The sequence below is a fragment of the Thermobia domestica genome, chromosome 14 (assembly GCF_964235325.1).
Source record: "Thermobia domestica chromosome 14, izTheDome1.hap1.1, whole genome shotgun sequence".
Lineage (NCBI taxonomy): Eukaryota > Metazoa > Arthropoda > Insecta > Zygentoma > Lepismatidae > Thermobia > Thermobia domestica.
Window position 1 is genome coordinate 75443626 of NC_137467.1, and position 20693 is coordinate 75464318.

The following is a 20693-nucleotide window of genomic DNA, read 5'->3' on the forward strand; positions in this document are numbered from 1 at the left end:
TAAAAAATAGGTGGTTTTCAAATAGAGAAAGGACAGTACCCGAGCTTTATTAGTATTACTAGAATATATTACCCGCTTCGCTGGGTTGAAATGAAAATTTAAATGCACAACTCCGTATTTCATGTGTTCAGTACCCGTGAAGTATGTTGTTTTCGTTTTTAATGGTATCAATTTAAACAGCATCGAAAAGTTCATTGATCATCTCGGCGAACCCAAAAATCATGGATTCGACACCAAGATTGGTCATTTTCAGTCATTTATATGTATATTTCCCCCTCCCTCATGTTGTGGGCCATGGCATCGAAAGTGTCACTGTTCATCTCAGCGATCCCCCAAAAATGTGGATTCAGCACTAATTATCAGTCATTTTCGATCATTTTTAAATATCTCTTCCTCCCCTCCCCCAAGCTGTGGTATTGAATTTGAATTTAAACGGGATCGAAAGTACCACTGTCCATCTAAGTGACCCAGAAAATTATAAATTCGACACTGATAGTGGCCATTATCGATCATTTTATATATCACTTTCTCCCCTTCCAGCAAGTTGCGGAGCTAATTTTGCATTTAAACCGGATCGAAAATGTCACAGTTCATCAGAATAATCCCGAAAACTATGTATTAGACACTAATATTGGTCATTTTTAATTATTATTATATATAGCTCCTCCTCCCCCGTGCTGCGGCACACGGCATCAGAATTGTCACTGTTAAACTCAGCCACTCCTAAAACTATTGATTCGACACTAATATTAATCAGTTTCGACCATTTTAAAATGCTTATCCCCTCTCCTCCATTGTACATTCCCCCTCCCCAACTATTAGGGCTGAACTTTGATTGGAACAGCATCAGAAGTGTAACTGTTTGTCTCATTGGGCCCAAAGACTATGGATTCAACTCTAATATCGGTCATTTTTGATCATTTTTAAATTTCTCTCCCCATTCCCTACGTTGCTTCGTCAAAGCAAATAGCCTAAAGTAATCCCTACCCCTAAGCTCATGTATGTTGAAAATTTGATTTAGATTGGTTGGGTGGTTCAAGAGTGATGAAGTCACAAAGGCAGTCATTTTTATTTTAATTTGTTTTACATATATCTCCCCTCCCCCTCCCCTATGCTGACTCGTCAAAGTGAAACGATATAAAATATTCAAAGCCAGTCGCTGATATATTTTGAAAATTCTATCGAGATTGGTTGGGTGGTTCAAAAGTTATTAGGTTTTATATTTTTTTATTTATACGCCCCCCTCCTGTTCCCCTCCTCTAGAATCTACCGTTAAAGTGAAATTACAAAAATGTTTGTAGATCCGAACCTTATGTATCTTGAAAAATTGATTGACATCAGTCAAATAGTTCAAGAGTTATTAAGTTACAAATATAGTAGCTTTCAGTCTTATATAAATTGAGTTTATATATCTCCCCTGCTTATCCTCCCTACGTTGCTCCGTCAAATTTAAATCATAAAAAGGATCCCAGGCCTAAACCTCATCTATGTTGAAAATTTGATTAAGATCGGCCGAGTGGTTCAGGAGTTATTAAGTTTTATTTATATTTTTATAGCCCCTCCCCAACCCTCTGTTCTATCATCAAAGAGAATAGCCTAAAACCAGCCTAACCTTGAAACTCATTCATGTTACAAATTTGATCGAGATTGGCCGGGCGGTTCAGGAGATTTAGTCACAAACATAGTGACTTTCAATTTTATATATATAGATGTCTCCCCTCCCCTCCTCCGTGCTGCGGCACACGTCATCAGAATTGTCACTGTTAATCTCAGCTACTCCTAAAAGTATTGATTCGACACTAATATTAGTCCTTTTCGACCATTTTTAAATGTTTATCCCCTCTCCTTCATTGTACCCTCCCCCTCCCCAACTATTAGGGCTGAACATGGATTGAAACAGCATCAGAAGTGTTACTGTTTGTCTCATCGGGCCCGAAAACTATGGATTCAACACTAATATCAGTCATTTTTGATCACTTTTAAATTTCTCTCCCCCTTCCCTCCCCTACGTTGCTTCGTCAAAGTGATAGTTCAAGAGTTATTAAATTAGTACTGCATCATACGTTGTTCTAAGATAATGTAATTTGTCCTTAACTGTTTTCATTTCTCTCAATTTCCAAGCAGAAATAGACCAAATGCTTTTGATCTTCACTAGCGCAGTTTTCTTTCTATTTTAAATAATATTAAATTTGCGTACCAAATAAATTAATTTTCACTAAGGTACAGACAACCTAATAATTACACAGAAGAAATTAGTGCAATCATAATCTTAAAATTCCGTCTCGTTTCGGCTCAAAAAGTGGAATAGTTTCCCATATAAATCAATCGGGAGCATATTTAAAATGGCAGCGGTATTCAGTCCTCTTAAGAGGAAATTGTCGCCGATCATTAGAAAGTTAAAATGGGAGAACTCTGAAATAAAGTAAACAGACACGCGTCATTTTATAATAAAATTACATGGCGAGTGAATTTTACCTAATCCAAAGCTGCTGTTGTCGAATATACACGATTAAAGGAGCTCTGATTGGCCAAATTAAAAAGACCTCAGCCATTTATCCCTCTAGAGGCGAATTTTTCTTCGTCGCTACCGTGGGAAATACGGGTTTCTTATTTTCCTGAAAAAAAAAGAAACCGTTTAGGTGGGACACAGACCCCTCCAAAACTTTGATCGTGAAATATCAAAAGTGCTAATAACAGTATATCAGGAGTGCTTGAAGGACATGAAAAATTGGAACGACACATTGTGTTGGGACAATACGCAAAAAATAAACCAAAACGTTTTCTTTTATTTTCTACGGAAAAGCCGTTTAAGGGGCAAAAGCCCCCACACAAAATTTTGAAAATAAGGCCCGGAAGGACAGAGGAAGTGAACCGAAGTGAATTAAATTGTGCACAGATATTGTAGACATAAAATGAGGGAATACGGGTTATTTTCGTCAGAAAAAACGTTTAGGTGGGAACCAGACCCGAGCAAAACTTAGATCGTGAAATTTCAAGTCCTAATAACAGTATGTCAGGAGTGCTTGAAGGACATGATGAATTCGTACGACAGATTGTGTAGGGAAAATACGCAAAAAATAAACGAATATGTTTTTTTTTATTTTCTGTGGATAAACGGTTTTAGGGGGCAAAAGCCCCCACCCTAAAACTTTGAAATTTGAGGCCCAAAAGGCAAGAAGAAATGCACCGAATTGAATGACATTGTGCACAGATATTGTAGAAGTAAAATGAGATAATTAGATTTCGAATTTTCCTGAAAAAGAAACAAACGGTTGAGTGAGTCACGGACCTTTTAAACCGTTGATTACGAAATATCAAAAGTGCAAATAAGCACACGTCAAAAGTTCGTAAAGAATATGGAGAATTGGAACGAAACTTCGTATAGGAACAATTTGGAAAACAATAAATTAAACGTGTTTTAATATTTGAGGAAAGACAGTGTTGGGCCCTAGGCCTCATCAGAAAAATGTAAATATTACCGTAATACCACAGGAAGGATTGGACCTAAGCAAATGAAATTGAGTGTAGATATTATATAGCCCCTTGTAAAATAACGCATTTCGTGTTTCTCAAGTGTCCCTATCCGTTTTGCTTCAAATTTGGCAGATCAACAGCAAACTGGACATAAATCGACACATGTTCTTGTTTAAGCGCAAAAACTTTGTACGGGTTAAAGGTGCTTCCTGAAATACCATAAAATACGCTAAACTGTTTGTGCTTGTAGTCGATCTGCCAAATTTGAAAAAAATCGGATATAGACAAGACACTATGTGAAACACGAAAGGCCATATTTTACATATCCTATATCAACATACAATTTCATTCTCTTCGGTCCACACTTCCCGCCACTCAACGCCTCGGTTCACTCAACAGTTTTTTTCAGGAAAATACGAAACACGTATTTCCTCATTTTACGTGTGCAATATCTGATCAGAATTTAATTTACTTCGGTTCAGTTGTTCTTGCCTTTCAGGTGTCAACTTCAAAATTTTGGGTGGGGCTTTTATATTAAACTTTTACAGTATGTAACTTTTTCTTTTTTTGTGAGATTCTTTTTTGTGGGAGGAGAGAAAGGCTTTCTTCTGATATCTGTTTCTTGCTATCCATCTTGGCTTTTGATGTCATTTAACTCCGTCACGATAATAAAATTGTCATTCTTAACAATTTGTTTTAATCTCTTATTTGCACTTTGCCACACTGATATATTTGTTACAAAATTGAGATTTGTTCCAACGCCTTTCGAATTCGCAACCAACCCAACCTTTGAGCTTTTTGGTTTGCTTGCTATTGCAGGAAAAGGAGAATTCCAGATGGTAATGCACTTTTGGAGACGTGTATACATGCACATTTCGAAACTAGAATTGTGCTCACGTTGCTGCTGATTTTAGTTTGTGAGAGAGGAAGGGAGGAGAGAGAGAGAAGTCTCTTTACCAGACACGACTATGGTATAAGAAGGTCTATATTCGGTGGCCTTGCTTCACGGCTTAGCTGTCGCATTTTTTATTTCCTTGTATTTTCTTTTATGCGGAGTACATTACTTCAGTAATTCACCAGGAATAAAGATAATCAGAAGAGTTTTTGTAACGAAGAGATAACAACATGAAATGTGAAATTTCTTTTAACAAAGTGTCGAGATTTGAGAGTCGACAAATTTGCTCTTTCTGGTACCGATTACCTCAAAACACAGGTACCCAGAATCACCCCGAATAGGGGACTTATATTTAAAAAGTGACAATCACAGCAACATGCAGAAGTCTTTTAGTCTGAGAGAAAATAAAAATGTAATATCTTATTTCTAGATCTATTAGTCTTGTAGCTCTCAGTCTGTGACAAAAGTACTGATAGAAATAAAGACAATGAATTATGATTATTTTATAGAAGATTCCACTTTAATACCACTAGAATTTCTTCTTAAAGTTGGCTTAGTTGTGAAAAATTATAGAGTATATTACTATAAAGTATGTGAACTGTCGTTGATTTATGTTGACAATTAGAAACAAAAATAAAAGGTAAATTACAGTAATAGTTTTCTGTTAAGGTGAAAGTATAACTACTTTTATTTTAACAAATTGTTTTGGCTTAAAATTTTTATTCGGGTTCATCCCGTTACCCCGCAACCATGGGTACAGAAATGGAGGAATGTATTTAGATGTCGATTGTTGATTCCAGTATATTTCAAGCATCTTTTCTCTGATCTAGTGCTGCGACGTGTCGATATACCGATATCGTGGATATCGATATTAACATATATCAACATTCGGTATCGTAAATATATCGACATCGACATATCAACATCTTAAATTTTCGATATCGATATTCGGGGGCCGAGGTATAGGGGTCCCTAAGACTCGCGATGGGTTAAGAAATAAAGCTTAATTTTTACAATAACGTATTCTAATGACAGTTCTTTTATTTCTAAAAATTGCAATGTAAATAAATGCACTTCCAAATTTGCAATATTATATACTGTAATTTCTTAGCCTCAAAAACTTTTCTGTTCCGAAAAAAAGGAAACAAAAGGAACCTGTCGAAAACACGTGCTTCGAACTTTGACCTCGAATTTATCATAAGAAAAATTTTGTTCCTTTCCATCCCTTTTGGCCTTTGGGGCCGCTCATTGAGGAAAATTCATTTATGACCACTACATGCAGACATGCTCCTAGGCAGAGTCAAAGATTTTGTCCCAAAATACATGTCCCTTGTTCTGCGTTTGTCTCCTTCTGTTTCGTGTGGATGCTTGTTTTTATGCTGTTAGGCTTTTGTATTAATCCTTTACTTTATTTAACCTTTTTTTTACGAGATCTATTTTGGAAAAAGGAGAGAAACTGCATTTCTCTTATATCTATTTCTTACCATTCATGTTGTTTGAACTGCTTAAGTAAGATTATTTTGTAACTTTTTATGTCATCCATTGCCTTCACAATAATAAAATCGTCATTCTCAACAATTTATTTTATTCTGTTATTTGCTGTTTGCTACACTAATATTTTCCAAAGAAAATTGTGGTTCGATGCAACACCTTTCTAATTCTCAACCACCCCAACAACCCTGCTTTTTGGGTTGCCTGCTATTGCAGGTGGGAATGTACTTTTGTAGTTGTGTATACATATATTGCTTTCCCAAATTTTTGGGTAGCAACTTAAGATAGTGCTTTCCTCTTGTGGCGCATGTAACTGTATGCTCGCCAGAGTTTTCTTTCGCATATGTTAGTTTTCATTAAACACTACAAAACCGGAGCGGTCATATTCCTTATGTCTATTGAGACAAAGAGCGACACAGCGTTGCGTTATCTTGTTTTGTGGATGTGTGAACTAAATGCGTCTAGCAGTGTAAGTTGTAAACATTTGAACCTTCCATCCTAACCATTGATATGGAAACATTGGTCCTCACACGAATTGCTATATGATTGCCGCGTAACTACCACGTGACTGCCCGTGGACAGATGACAATAAAATCTGTGCGTTGACTAGTTAGTTGTCTGGTATATCCGTGTTTCGTGAACAGCAATGGCAGATATCACTTACTTCTCTATGGAGGAGCACTTAGTGGGAAGTGTGTGGGTTCATTAAGGGAAGTACAACAACAAAAATATGCCGTAGGTGATGTATAGGTTTCGTGAACGGTTCAGTAAGTAGCCACCAAGTCGTCAGCTTTGATCACATGGGAGAATAAACCTTTTCGTCTGGGAAGTGTTTTGGATGGCCCTTGTTCTGGTCGTCCGTCAAGCCGAAAGGAAACGTGTGCAGTAGTTAGTGCGTCAGTAATGCGTTCATCCTGCAAAAGTATTCTTAACGTACGGATGAAATAAGTCCAGATGTAAAGGGACTTTTTGGCTACCCTGCACATACTTGCTTTATTACTGTTAACATGCACAATAAGCTCGCGGCTCCTGGTGTAGCATTTTGCTCTCCTGTCATATCGTTGCGCTTATAAGACACTTGCTTTAGACACACAGGGAATGAACCTTTCATGTATGAAATTTTGTCTTATTATAAAAACTAACTAATTCACTCTATGGCCTATGGAACCCGGAGGTTCAATGCCGCGTTCACGAAAGTTCACTGACTTCTGTCCTTAGCTAACTGCATCAAGTTTCTACCTTTTATTCCAATCTCTGCGAGATCCACCTTAATATTGTCCTCCCATCTGCGCCTAGGTCTTCCTAATGGTCATTTTCCGATTGGTCTTCCAGTCAAGACTTTGAAAGCGTTTCTACTTTCTTCCATTCTAGCTACATGACCCGCTCACCTAACCCTCCTAGACTTGACGACCTTAACAATGTTGGGTAAACCATGTAGCTTATGTAGTTTCTCGTTATGAAGTTTCCGCCATTCCCCATTCCCGTTCCTCTTGAGTCCGAATATTCGTCTCAGGATCTTGTTCTAAAATACTTTCAGTCTATGTTCTTCCCTCAGAGCAAGTGACCATGTTTCGCAACCATACAGAACAACAAGCATGATTATCGTTTTGTATATTTTAAGCTTCAAATTCCTCGACAGAATTCGCGACAACAAGAGATTTTGAACCGAATAATAACACGAATTCCCTGCTTTTAGTCGACATTTAATTTCTTCGTGAACATGATTTTCGTCTGTTAATATTGATCCTAGATATTTGAAACTATCCACTTTATCAAAAGTATTATTTAATATTTTAACGCATCCATAATTTGCTGTATTACGGTCCCGACGCACTTCCATGTATTTAGTTTTCTCTGTAAGCGTTTAATAAGATCTCTGCATTTCTTTCTATTGTTTTCCTATCATCCCCTATTAAATTTACATCATCAGCATATGCCATAACCTGGTGAATACCGTTCAACTCTAGGCCCTGGTTGCTATCTTTGATTTTCCTTATACCGTATTCCAGAACAAAGTTAAATAATAATGGCGACAACGCATCTTCTTGTTTCAGGAAATTTTCGACGTGAAAGCTCGTGGACAAAAATTTTCCTACCCGGACTTTACTTTGGGATTCATTTAAACATATCTTAATTAATCTAATTAGCTTTCTTGGTATTCCAAGTTCTGTAAGAACGTTGTATAATGTTTTTCTCCCAACCGAATCGTACGCCTTTCTAAAATCAATAAATAGTTGATGCACCGGGGTATTGTATTCCCACTTTTTTCCGAGTATTTGGCGAAAGGTAAATATTTGGTCGATAGTTGATCGATTTCGTCTAAATCCTCACTGATAATCTCCAATAATTTCATCTGCGTATGGGGTCAGTCTTGCTAATAGAATATTTGAAAGGATTTTATAGGATGTTCACAGAAGAGAAATGCCTCGATAAGAATGTATTAAAATTTGAAGTTTTTTCTGCTTTCGAGAAGAACGTATCCTATGTTTGTGCCTATATTTCAAGTGGAGAATTGTGTCCTAAAAATTAATTTCTAGGGGGACTTTCAGAGATGCAGATATTGAAATTTGTGTTTATGTTTTTGAAGATCCATCTGAAGATGTATTAAACTTAGTAGTACTTAACACTCTCAATTTTTACTCAAATATAAAATCTCTAGCTGTTAATGCTAGCTTTAACAAAAACAGATACTTACACTCTACTGTAAAGCCTACATCAGTTGACCTACGACTTCATTTCGCCAAATTGTCGTTGAGCTTACAAGTATAACATGGTGAGTAGAGACCGGGGGTTAGGCAAAATGCCTATTCTTTAATATTAAAGATAAGATGAAAAATAAAGTTTTAAAGTTTATATGGGGGATTATAGTTTGAATTTAAGCCAATTTTGTTTTGCCTATTATCTTATTTCGCCTCTTACTCTCTAAATAATTGCTTTAGTGCCTAATGTTGCCTATTCTATACATTTTCTTCAAGGTAAGATTTAATTGGGAAAAATATATGATTTCGTATTTCAAGAAAAGATTCTGCCTCTTCCGAGAAATATAAGATTAAGAGAAACTAACTTATGGGCAGGTCAAGATCAAGCTTCACTCTGCTACAAGAAAAGAATGTCGCCGAAAGCAATGGCACAGTATGATCCAGCATTGCACATATACACAAAAGAATTAACGTTCTTTTTAAAGTATAGTGAACTGAAGTTACGAACTGCTGTTTGTAGTGATAAAATGCCCTAGAACTTTGGACTGCTATGTTTACTGATAAAGTTATTAAAACTTGAACTGTTATGTGTAGTTATAAAGTGTTGTTTAGAATGTATTTACCAAATATACATAGAATGCATGTCAAGCTTCGTTTTTATATATACAGCAAAAGAAGTTATTAACAAAGAGGTACCGGTATGTTTCTCTATTCTTTGAACATTATCTATAATTTGAATTTATTTTTTAAATGCATTGAGTATATATCTTCATTATTTCGAGTTACATTTTAGTGCCTACTTTACTGCCTATTTTTTAAATTGAACGTGCCTATTTGCTTGTCTCTTTTCCAGGTTTTAAATGCTTAAAAAACTGGTCTCTAATGATGAGTTATAAGTTGATTAAATTGTTCATTTTCAACTATAATTGTCAAATTTAAATAAACAAGTTTTACTGCATTTAGAGATATAAATAATATTGTGCTATTGTTAGACAACAATGTAATATTAAAGTAACTAAACAACGATTAGAGTGGTTAAAGTTTTTATTGAAGACAGAAGTATATTGAAGTTATTGAAAACAGAAAATATATAAAAAAGATAAAACAGTCAAGAGTTCCTCAAACATCGAGCATGGGAACCGTAAGTTGAACCTTTTCTTCCAATAGCATAGTTTTCGCGTTAATAAGTTTTCTCTTTCCTTTAAACGGTATTTCTGTACTTGATTTAGAAGTTTGTAGAAGAGAAAGAAAATACTAAATTACAGATACGTAACACAGGATAAGGTAATAATGATAATGATAAATTCTGTCATACAATAATATAATCTTTCAAAATTTCATCCGCGCACCTCACTCGAATTTTCTTAACCGTTAATTTCTTAGAACAGAACCTTCATCCCCAGAATCCAGGTTTTATACGTGGAATTGGAGAACATTTTTCCTGATTAGTCGAGGGTATGGAAGGGTTTGTTCTCGTGGCGGTAAGGCCTCATCAACTTTATTCTGTATTTTGTCTTCATACGTATTCGACTAAATAGTACTCTACATATTTCTCTCTTGCAACAAGTACATGACTGCTATGCAATAGATATATAACAGTACAAGAGCAAACCTTAGTAAAGATAGTAGAATAAATGCGCTTAAACAGTTTTCATCTATATAAAAAAAACAAAAATAATACTTAACATACATATTCTTTAGTGATACTTGACGATTTCAAGACGGTATGCTCAAAAGATAAGTGGCAAAAGTATTTCACCTAAATCTCTCCTTTCTTAAAAGATAAGTATCACAGCATCTACCTCTTCCTTATGCTATTATTCTTTATTTATACCTTATGAAGCGATTTAGAATAAAATTGAATCTTGAAATTCAGCTTTAGGTACTCTATATATTATATTGATATAATAACATACATTTGCACATTTGCGAGAAGTTTAGTAAGCAATCACAAATTGTATTCCGAAGTTCATCAAAATAAGAATGCTTCCTAGTTATAAAATAGGTTTTGAATCAGCTAAAAGAACATTTTGAAAGCAATTCTGATACTGTACGTTATTTCAAAAGTATGCCAGCGGACTAATGTGTATAAAGAAAACATAGTTATAGCACAATCAAAATCTGAGGCGTGTAATCCCAGACAGTGATAAAAAATTTAAGAAAAATTAAAATTCCTCCATCTGTATTAAAGAAACATATAAGAAATGTTTGTAACATTATGTATCTATATAATATTGACTCTTTCCAACATACTACCCAAAAGCTATACCCCATTTATTTCATATTGAACGTATTATTTATTTGAGAGAACAAGGAAATAACATATGGCTGCAAGTTGAATCGAATCAAAAATAAGGGGTATGCTGAATCTCAAAATATCACCTTTTGTGATATCTTTAGGCATTACAATAATAACGTTTTTTTATTCTAATATATTACAAAAACAATTGTAATAGTTGTTAATATTTTAATTTATTGACATATCCTCACAAGTAATTTGCTACTGGCATTGAAGTTAACTGTACAGACTGAATGAAAGTTGTACCAGCGTTTTTTATGTAATTGAACATTAAATTTTTGCACAGAATTCTATGCATTTGTCACATAATGTACATCTCAGATGTGAACAGAACATTATGTGTACTGTTCACTTTCGCTGGATAGGCATGCTTCAATGGAAAAGCACTTAACAGTACTCCTGCGGTTAGTTCCTTGCTAACATTGATATAACATAAACCTGATGAATTTGCCAGGCATTTCGACAGGCTGCATTTAGATGAAAAGCAAATAGCGGGAAGAGCCTTTTTTCCCTCATAGTCTTACCCTGAAATCTCGTCACTCATTAGAAATCGTGAGTCTCGTTAAGAACTGAGCTCGCGAGAGAAGTCGCGAGTCTTGTTAAGGATTGAGTTTGTGAGAGGTTACAGGGGCAGGGTAATTTTCATCGGCAGAGGTTCAATGAAAACGTAGAGAAAAGTCAGAACCTAGTCTGAAAGCATCTACACTTTCGTCTACTCCTCCCATGTAAGTGTTATACTTTGGTACAACAGCATGATAGATAACTTGGATTTTACTTTAATTCTCTTGTTTTAAACAGTACCAACTCTATTTACTTTCCTGATTGACAATTGGACGCTATTGTTACTATGTTATTTTTGTTCTATTTCATTATACATAATGGATCACTGACGATGAAATACACTGATTCTCTAGGTTCTTTCTTATGTAACTTTCTGTGTGGCAACGGGCACTTTGCTATGCGATTCTCTCCTATTGTTTCTGTACCACGAATCCCATTTTGACAGTTTCATGAGCAAAGGATAAGTTGTGAAAAAAAAATATCGAAAATAAAAGTTGTGTGGTTTTAGATCAGAAAGAAGTCGTCTATCCATTTCAAGAACTACGCTGATCTTAGCCCAAACTCCTGCTACATTGACAGAGGAACACTCTTTGACCCTTGATATGGTTAAAAGTATATAACATATCCTACTTCATAATCTGTAGCCAAACCTAAGAAGTTCTTATGGATAGTGTCATACGCGCACCATATGAAAAAACAAAAAATAAAACTTAATGAAAATGTTTATTATAAAAAGGTAACCAAAAAAGTTCTGTCGCATTTTGTGGAGGTCTGTGTTCAATTGGCTTTCACAGCTTGAGTTGAATGCAAATCGAGAGAAGGCGAAGGTCAGTCGTTGGTGTGACTATATCCAACATATTACCCGGTTGTAGTAGTTACACCGTGAACCTGAGTAAGGACAGAGTGAACAAGGGACCTCCACAGAGCGTCTTAAGTATGCTGTACGAGTTCGAACTGGAATCAAACGCTGCTGCAGTGGAGCGGAAGATATGCCAAGTCTTTGATGAGAGTGTCTTAACTACGCGAACAGTGCAGTGGTGGTTTAGCAAGTTTAAGGACGGTGACGAAACCCTCGAAGATGCACCGCGTGCCGGAAGACCAACACATGTACAAAATGAAGATCTTCAGCAGCAATTGAAGCGAACAGTGACCAAACATGTGAGGAACTGGGACTACAATTCAGTGTGAGTGGAGAAACCATTCGGCAGCACCTCCATCAACTTGTAAAGCACTTAAAGTTGGTTCGATGGATTCCACATGATTTGATTCCGGGCCAGAAGGCAACGCGAGCAGACACCTGTGTTTCTTTGCTTCCTCGTCTGAGGAAGGAGCCATTTGTGGACAGAATGTTGACATGTGATGAGAAGTGGGTCCTGTACGAAGCTTCACGGCGACGTCATCATTAGTTAGCATACCATGAACTGGTTCCAAAGGTTTTCCTGTGTGTTTGGTGGACTGCAGGCGGCATCGTGCATCGAGAAATGCTACCAGCTGGTCAGAGCATCAATGCAACTGTGTACCGTCAGCAATTGAGCCGTGTTCAAGAAAGACTAAAATCTCTGGAGCCAGCACTTCCGAATCACAAACGTGTCCTCCTGTTAGAGGACAATGCTAAGCCCCAGGTGTCTAGGATGACCCGGGACATCATTCTACGCCTTGGAGGGAAATTCTATTGCATGCACCATACTTCCCTGACATTGCACCGTCCGATTATTAATTGTTCCATTATTTGGACAATCATCCTAGAGTACGCCAGTTCAAATCCCTAATAGGAGTGCATAATGCACTTAATACCTTCTTCGCTTCACGGTCCACCAAGATCTACCGCGACGGAATCCATGCCCTTCCAGAACGTTGGCAGAAGGTCGTCGACGCTGATGAGGACTATTTTTGATATTCCAGGTACATCTTAGGTGACATATCGATGTTCGAAGGTGGTGAGTGAAAAAGCAACAGAACTTTCCTGGTTAATTTATATGTATTTCTGTAAATAGAACTTAATATTCTTCCATCTATACCATCTAGATAAAACTCTCCATTGTTTCCAACTATTCTAGAGAGGAAACTCAAGATCCTAATAGAGTGATTAGAAACGGTTTATATAAAAATATTATTTGTAAATTGTGAGGGTAATAAATGATTGGGAATAAAACGTAAACTAGTATTTTTTTATTTAAAAAGTATGGAGATAGCAGCTTACATAAAACGCAAATGAAAGTACACTAAACAAAAAGTTATCGATTTACTCGCACGGAATATTGACATTGATAAAAAGAAAAGAAATTAACTTCAATCGTTGTAAAATATGCTGATCCGTAACTGACTGAACTAGATACATAATGTCGATTGTCATCTGTACCTGACATCTCAAATTATACCTTAGAAAAACTAAGGAAAAACATTATTTTACATCAAAATAAATATTCTATTTATACATTCCCTAAATACTATAACTTGTTCAAAAAATACCGAGACAAAGACGTCGTTACTTTGATACGTTGTACTTCTGAAGTGATGAAAGAATTTTTTTCTGTTCTCATATCTGTCTCACCGTTTCAGATTTTTCAGATTCCAACGGACTTTATGGACACGCTGAAAGATTTTAAGAACAATGACTAAAGTGCTGCCCCCAAGCGGAATGCATTAACCTTCCAAATTTTGGTAACAGGTTTTGATCTTACCTTGATCCAAGCTTTCAGGAAATTTATACATCACCCCCACTTTGTGGGTTCAGGTTCAAGTACATCCCCAGTAAGACTTCCCTTTTAGCCTCCTCCGGAGCATTCTGTAAGTAGTGTACAAGAACTGCTGACTGTCTCTGACTATGATATTCGCTTTCATCACTTGATACCCCATTTCCTTCACTATAGTTTTGGTTGCCGTATCTGAATGATATATATGGTATAGCATGGTCTTCATCTGGTTCAAGGCGCAGATCTTTATTGTTAGAATCTTCAGTTCAGCTCTCTGATGCATTTGGAGAAAATGCTATAATTCTTGTACGACAATTTATCTTCTTCAGTCCCGAAAAACTCTCTTTTAAATTAATAATAATTAGCTACGAGTAAGTTCAATTGACGGCCGTGTTCACCAACAAAGTTCAACTGTTGAATGAGATTCATAATGAATTTCAGTGAAAATGTTTGTTGTAGGAACAACGTTCAATGTTATATATCAATAAAGTTGTGGATGAACTAAGTATAACATTCAACGGTTGGTTTTCGGAGTTTAACTTCGTCGAGCTTAGTCAACAATAGTTGTGAATTTTGTATGCAATGTCGAACAGTGATATCGACGAGTTTAAAGATATCTTTCGTTTACAGCGACTAACAGAAGATATCTTTCGCCACTCATGCTTCACTATTTCGATACTTGTATTCATATGTTTGTTTTATTTCAGGTATTTTCGAAAATAAGATCCTGGATCAGGTCACGACGGAATAGAGATCGAACTATTCAAAGGGAACAACTTTTTTACAATCCATTAGTGGATGATTTATCACCAGATAATCCTGAACCTGACCATCCAGTTGAAGAGCCTTATTATTCATATTTCTACCTAGACTTTATTCTTTATATTGACGCTCCATACGAGCTAGACCTCAAAATCCTGGAAGCGCAGGGACGTTCGATTGAAAATATTATTTCAGGTATGCTACTATTGTACGAATAAGTTAATTATTTTATATGTATACGAGCAAAAGTGCATTCACACTTTCAATTTTCATATCCTGCAACGTTGAACAGCCAACAATGCAGATAAACTTGATTGCTTGAGAACTACATAAGGTGTCCTACAAGTGCACTAGTTTGTTTGAAAAATGTCAGTGTGCCAAACAGCAAAAAATATCCATGCTTCTGCGAGGAATAAAAAATCGGGTAGAAGACACCGTTTAGTATCTACAGAACAATTGCTATAATGAAAAAGTTACAAAGAAATCTTATTTAACATAAGACACACAAGGAAAAGTCATTGTTGGTCAAACATTCATTTCACAAGTTACAGTATTTTGTAAAATCTCTGAATGTTTTACATTATTCATTTCAACATTACCTTGACTTTTGATAGTTATCAGTTTTAATAACTGTACTAAAACTTGATGAATTAAAATATCAGGTCGAGGTGTTTTCACTTCCATCATTGTTTTGCGATAATATTTTTTTATCAGCAAATCCATCGTAGTTCTTATTTTTATAAAATGTATTATTATTATTATTATTATTATTATTATTATTATTATTATTATTATTATTATTATTATTATTATTATTATTATTATTTTCCATTTACACATTAAAGCTAACAAGAATATTTTCTGGAGTTATGTTACTGGTTTCCAGTGTGTTCGGAAAATGAAACAAAAAAGAAAAAAGAAAGACAATCTAAGAGATTAAAAATAAGATATGCAGTGTATGTCAGTTCAATTTACTAAAACCACTACATCAATAGAAAACATGTCATATGTTTTAAATATGACCAATGGTCATATTTTGTGTGTACATGGGTTTGTGTAATTTAATCCCCAATTAATAACAAGCATGTTTTTATTAGAAGCATATACGATATCAGAAGAATAAGACTTCTCTCTTGTAACACGCCGTAATTATCATTCACTATCCCTTGCTATATTCTAAGTAATCGAGAACTGTAATTATGTAAAAGAAGAATAAACAAAAATGAATTAAAACATAATCAAATATGAATATCAATGAATGTTTCGGATAATATTTCAATTGTAGATATATCTACTCTTTCTCTCGGTTAATATGTGCATGATTCTTGCATCTTATCTCTAGATAGAGAACTTGGAACAAAGAGAAGTCATCATATACCTTGCAAGAACAAATTAAATTTTGACGTGTAGTGGGTTTGAACTCAATACCCCAGGATTTCTAGCCCAGTGTCTTATAACACCTTACATGAAATAATGGTCGAAGAGAGAAAGAAGGGACGGAAAGTTTAATTTAAAAAAGAAAAATACAGAAATAAACACAGAAAATTTGCCGAATGAAGGCTTAAGTAGCTAAGGCTCTATTAGGACAACTCTTTTGAAGAAATCTTGAGTGTGACACAATATTCATTTTCTCCCATAGAAGCCTGTGTGTCTTGGTAGGTATTCAATTAATTACGCTGAAATCTAAAAGATACGCCTTTTGTGGTAAAAAAAAAAAAAAAACATTATTATCTGTCACAAAGATTTTTGTCGCGGGTCTACATTGTTTAACCCTTCCAGGAATCGATGATATGAACAATCAATCCATACAATATGCATCCACTTTTTAATTTAATTATGTTTAACAAATTTATTCAAGTATCAAATATGAATAAAGTAGTTATTTACATTTATTTTACTATTGCTGTTCACACAGCAATCTGAAAAAATAAAAATTAGAACAAATCTTCATAGCTTAGCACTTAATGTTAATATAACAAAAGTATTTCAACTAGTCTAATACATTAAGTTTGTTACAGATGTTCTAAAAGAAGCGGGAATACAATATTGTGGTACGTACATTACTTAATGATTTTAGAATGTCCTACGACTCGATTAAGAGGGAAATACTGTACAACATTCCTACAGAATTTGGAATACCTAAAAAGCTGGTTAGATTAATTAAGATATATTTAAATGAATCCCAAAGTAAAGTCTGAGTAAGAAAATTCTTGTCCATGGGGTTTCACTTCTAGAATGGTCTAAAACAAGGAGTTGCGTTGTCACCATTATTATCGAACTTTGTTCTGGAATACGCTGTAAGGAAAATCAAAGATAGCAACGAAGGCCTAGAGCTGAGTGGTATTCACCAGTTTATGGCATATGCTGATGATATAAATCTGATAGGGAATGGTAGGAGAAGAATTCATTATTCTAACACTCTTCTATTCGCTGACGACCTTAAACTATTCTCCAAAATTAATTCGCTTGAAGACTGTACAAAACTACAAATAGACTTTAAGAACTGGTGTGACAATAACAAGTTTAAGTTGAACGTAAATAAATGCAAAACTCTTTCCTTTACCCGCAAAGAAAACACCATTAAATATGGCTATTCTATTGAAGGAACTATTTTGGAGACACCTACTTTAATTAAACATTTAGGAGTGCTATTTGATCTTAAAATAAGTTTTACTTATCATATTGAATCAATTGTTAAAAATTCATACAGAAATCTTGGCTTTGTTATGAGAATATGTAAAGAGTTTTAAGACGATGCTACGTTAATGAAACTCTACTTCTGTTTTGTGTGATCGCAATTAGGATATGCGACTCTGTCTTGGTCACCAACAACACGAAAACATATAGATATGATTGAAAGAATACAATCAAATAAATAAATAAATAAATAAACATTAGAAAGAAATGCAGAGGCCCTATCAAACGCTTGCAGGGCCATGGCTTTAGAAGTAAATGCAGCGAACACTAAATACATGGAAGTTCGCCAGAATGGTAATACTACAAATTATAATTTCGTCAAGATATCAAATAATGCTTTCTACCAAGTAGATACTTTCAGATGCCTTCGAACAATATTAACAGATCAAAACCACATCCAAGAAGAAATTAAATGTTTACTGAAAGCAGGAAATTCGTGTTATTATTCGGTTCAAAATCTTTCGTCTTCTTTCGAGGAATTTGAAGCGTAAAATATAGAAAATGACAATCATGCATGTTTTGTTGTATGCACGCGTGCTTACTGTGAGCGAAGAACGTAGATTGGAAGTATTTGAGAATAAAATCTTGAGACGAATATTCGGATCAAAGGGAAACGGGAATGATGATTGCCAGAAACTTCATGATAAGGAACTGCGTAATTTGTACCATTCAACAAACATCGTTAGGGTCATCAAGTCTAAGAGGCCCAGTGTGGGCAGGTCACGTAGCTAGAATGGAAGAAAGTAGTTACACTTTCAAAGGTTTGACTGGAAACCCAAGCAAAGAACATCTATTAGGAAGACCGAGGCGCAGATGGGAGGACAATATTAAGTTAGATCTCGAAGAAATAGGAATACAAAATAGAAATTGGATCCAATTGGCTAAGGATAGAAGTCACTAGTTTTTGTGAACGCGGCATTGAACTTTCGGGTTCCATAGGCCATACAGTTAGTTACTTAGTTAATTCTATTTTTCTTTCAGAAAAGAATAAATTTTTTGTACTTATTCACAACTTCTATTCCCTCTGCTGTAATTTCCGTATATACTTATCTTTCTTGTGATTTTTATTTGACGCAGGCAAAATGCCACAATTAGAGAGGCATCAAACAGCCCTGAGAAGATTACAATACAGAATTGATTTATTCACAAGAGACTTAAGAGTTGAACGCCAAAATACAAGTGAGAATATAAGATCTAATTTCTCACCTTGGGTAAAAACAAAAAGACAGGTAAGTCTAATTCGTATCATATTAAAATATAAATCAATATTTTAGCTTTTAATTAAAAGCACTATCGTTGAAATGTAACATGTTAAAGGACTAACTATTCCCAAAATTTCAGATTTTTTTTATCCAGGCCCATTGGAGATATTGGACAGTAAAATGTGCCAAATTGGCATAATTCTCCAACTTTACGATTTTTTTTCATTCCTTTGGGAGCAGCTACAGGTCTGCAAGTTTTTGAGTATAAACTTATGATCCCGGACTACATGCACACACAAATTCCCAAACATGTCTCCAATATCCAAAAATGTTGCTAAAAGGCCCTAATTTCACTCCTTTTAAGTGGTTTTAGGCAAAAATGTTAAGAGATCAAAAGTTTAGCTCTGCACAAGTTGGAGACGTCCAGCAACTTTCAATTTGGTAGGACAAACACATGCTGAGATGTTCAAAACAATATAAATGTTTAAAATACAGAAAACGCAAAATGGCGGCAGCCGCTGCGTCGCCATGCGATGTTGAAAAAATAATTAATTCCGGTTTTGAAGTACTCTAATATAGGATAAATATTCATTTAAAAAATTTATTTTTTGGAAATGTTCGAGCGACAATTTTCCGTTTTTCTCGATCACTTAGCTTGGATTGACCCTTTTATGAAAAAAATCACCGACCACCTTGCACTCTTCAAATTTGTTAGAGACCTTGCGATATTAAGGATTTGTAATATTATCAACCCTGTGATTATTTCGAACTTGGATTTCATCAATGTATTTCTATTTGCTGAGGTTAGGTTTTTTTCAATTCGATTTCCTCAGAAAGGTACCACTCATGAAGCTTGAGGTTGACACCCCAGCATTAATGTCTAAGACTCGCCCTCACTACCGTTCACTTTCTGACATGACAAATACGTTTTGAGAGGACGGTTCGAGCTTTAAGGATTTACCTTATATGAAAATGAAGAGGCAGAAGAGGCGTGATTAGAGTCTTCGTCTTCGAAACAAAACCATTTGCTCGGAGGGACTCGTGGTACTTGAATTTAGATTTTTCAAGAGCAATATCGACAAGAGGGAGGAAAAGAATGGACTTGCATCTACTGACGAAGGTACAGTAAAATCTCCGAAACAATACAGTGACAATGCTAGACTTAGAATATTATGAAAATTCCTTAACTCCTATCCTGCTCTCCTGTATTTTGTAGAAAATGAAATTGTGTTCATGTTTTCTTTCAAATATTACCATAGATCTACATCTCCTATAATTTTCATTATTATGTATTCGGCAATAGATATTATTGAATGACGTGTTCAGTCATTTTCCAGCTTTCGATGCCGGTGATGGAGAATAATTCTCGAAATTTATTAATTTTATGCTAAGTATTTTTCAAGGTTGTAGCCTCAATTCACAAAAGTACAATGGTAAATCTGTCATATTACAGTACATTCAGTTAATGGTATATAATTACATGGTCATGGATTTGTGTTTCTTACAAACAGAATGTATATGTCTTTAGTCTTTTCACTTGAAGGTTCAAACATTTCTACTTACACTTGTTACTTGCTCATAGTGAGGAACTCCTTTCTTTCCTTCAAATTTGATTGTCTTGTTCTGTTAATTACATACAGAATTACTGTAAGGGTTGCCAGTTGCTTCTGTTTGCGGCTTTTAGACAACGGGGGAAGGTGATATTACCCTCTTTTTAGTATTCGAATTTGATGATAATCATGGTAGTATCTCAGAAGAAATTTCCCTTGTAGTTGTGAGAATTGATGTTTGAATATCCTCAGAAAATCTCTGGATATGATCTTGCAGAAGACTCTGCTACATCAATAATAATAAAAAAGCCTTTTTATGGTGTGATATCCTGCGTACAACTTTACAACCAAGGAGGCAACATTAAGATAC

The 20693-nt window shown here is 35.2% G+C and overlaps 1 protein-coding gene across 1 annotated transcript in view; it reads left to right on the forward strand.

Moving 5' to 3' along the window:
- Positions 1 to 9691: 9691 nt before the first annotated feature.
- Positions 9692 to 20693, forward strand: part of LOC145669876 (uncharacterized) — a 29336-nt gene continuing 18334 nt past the window's right edge. Inside the window, exons 1-3 of the mRNA XM_081738222.1 lie at positions 9692 to 9700; positions 14820 to 15069; positions 18649 to 18800. Coding sequence (XP_081594348.1) covers positions 9692 to 9700; positions 14820 to 15069; positions 18649 to 18800 — 411 coding nt within the window. The remainder of the gene's footprint in view (positions 9701 to 14819; positions 15070 to 18648; positions 18801 to 20693) is intronic.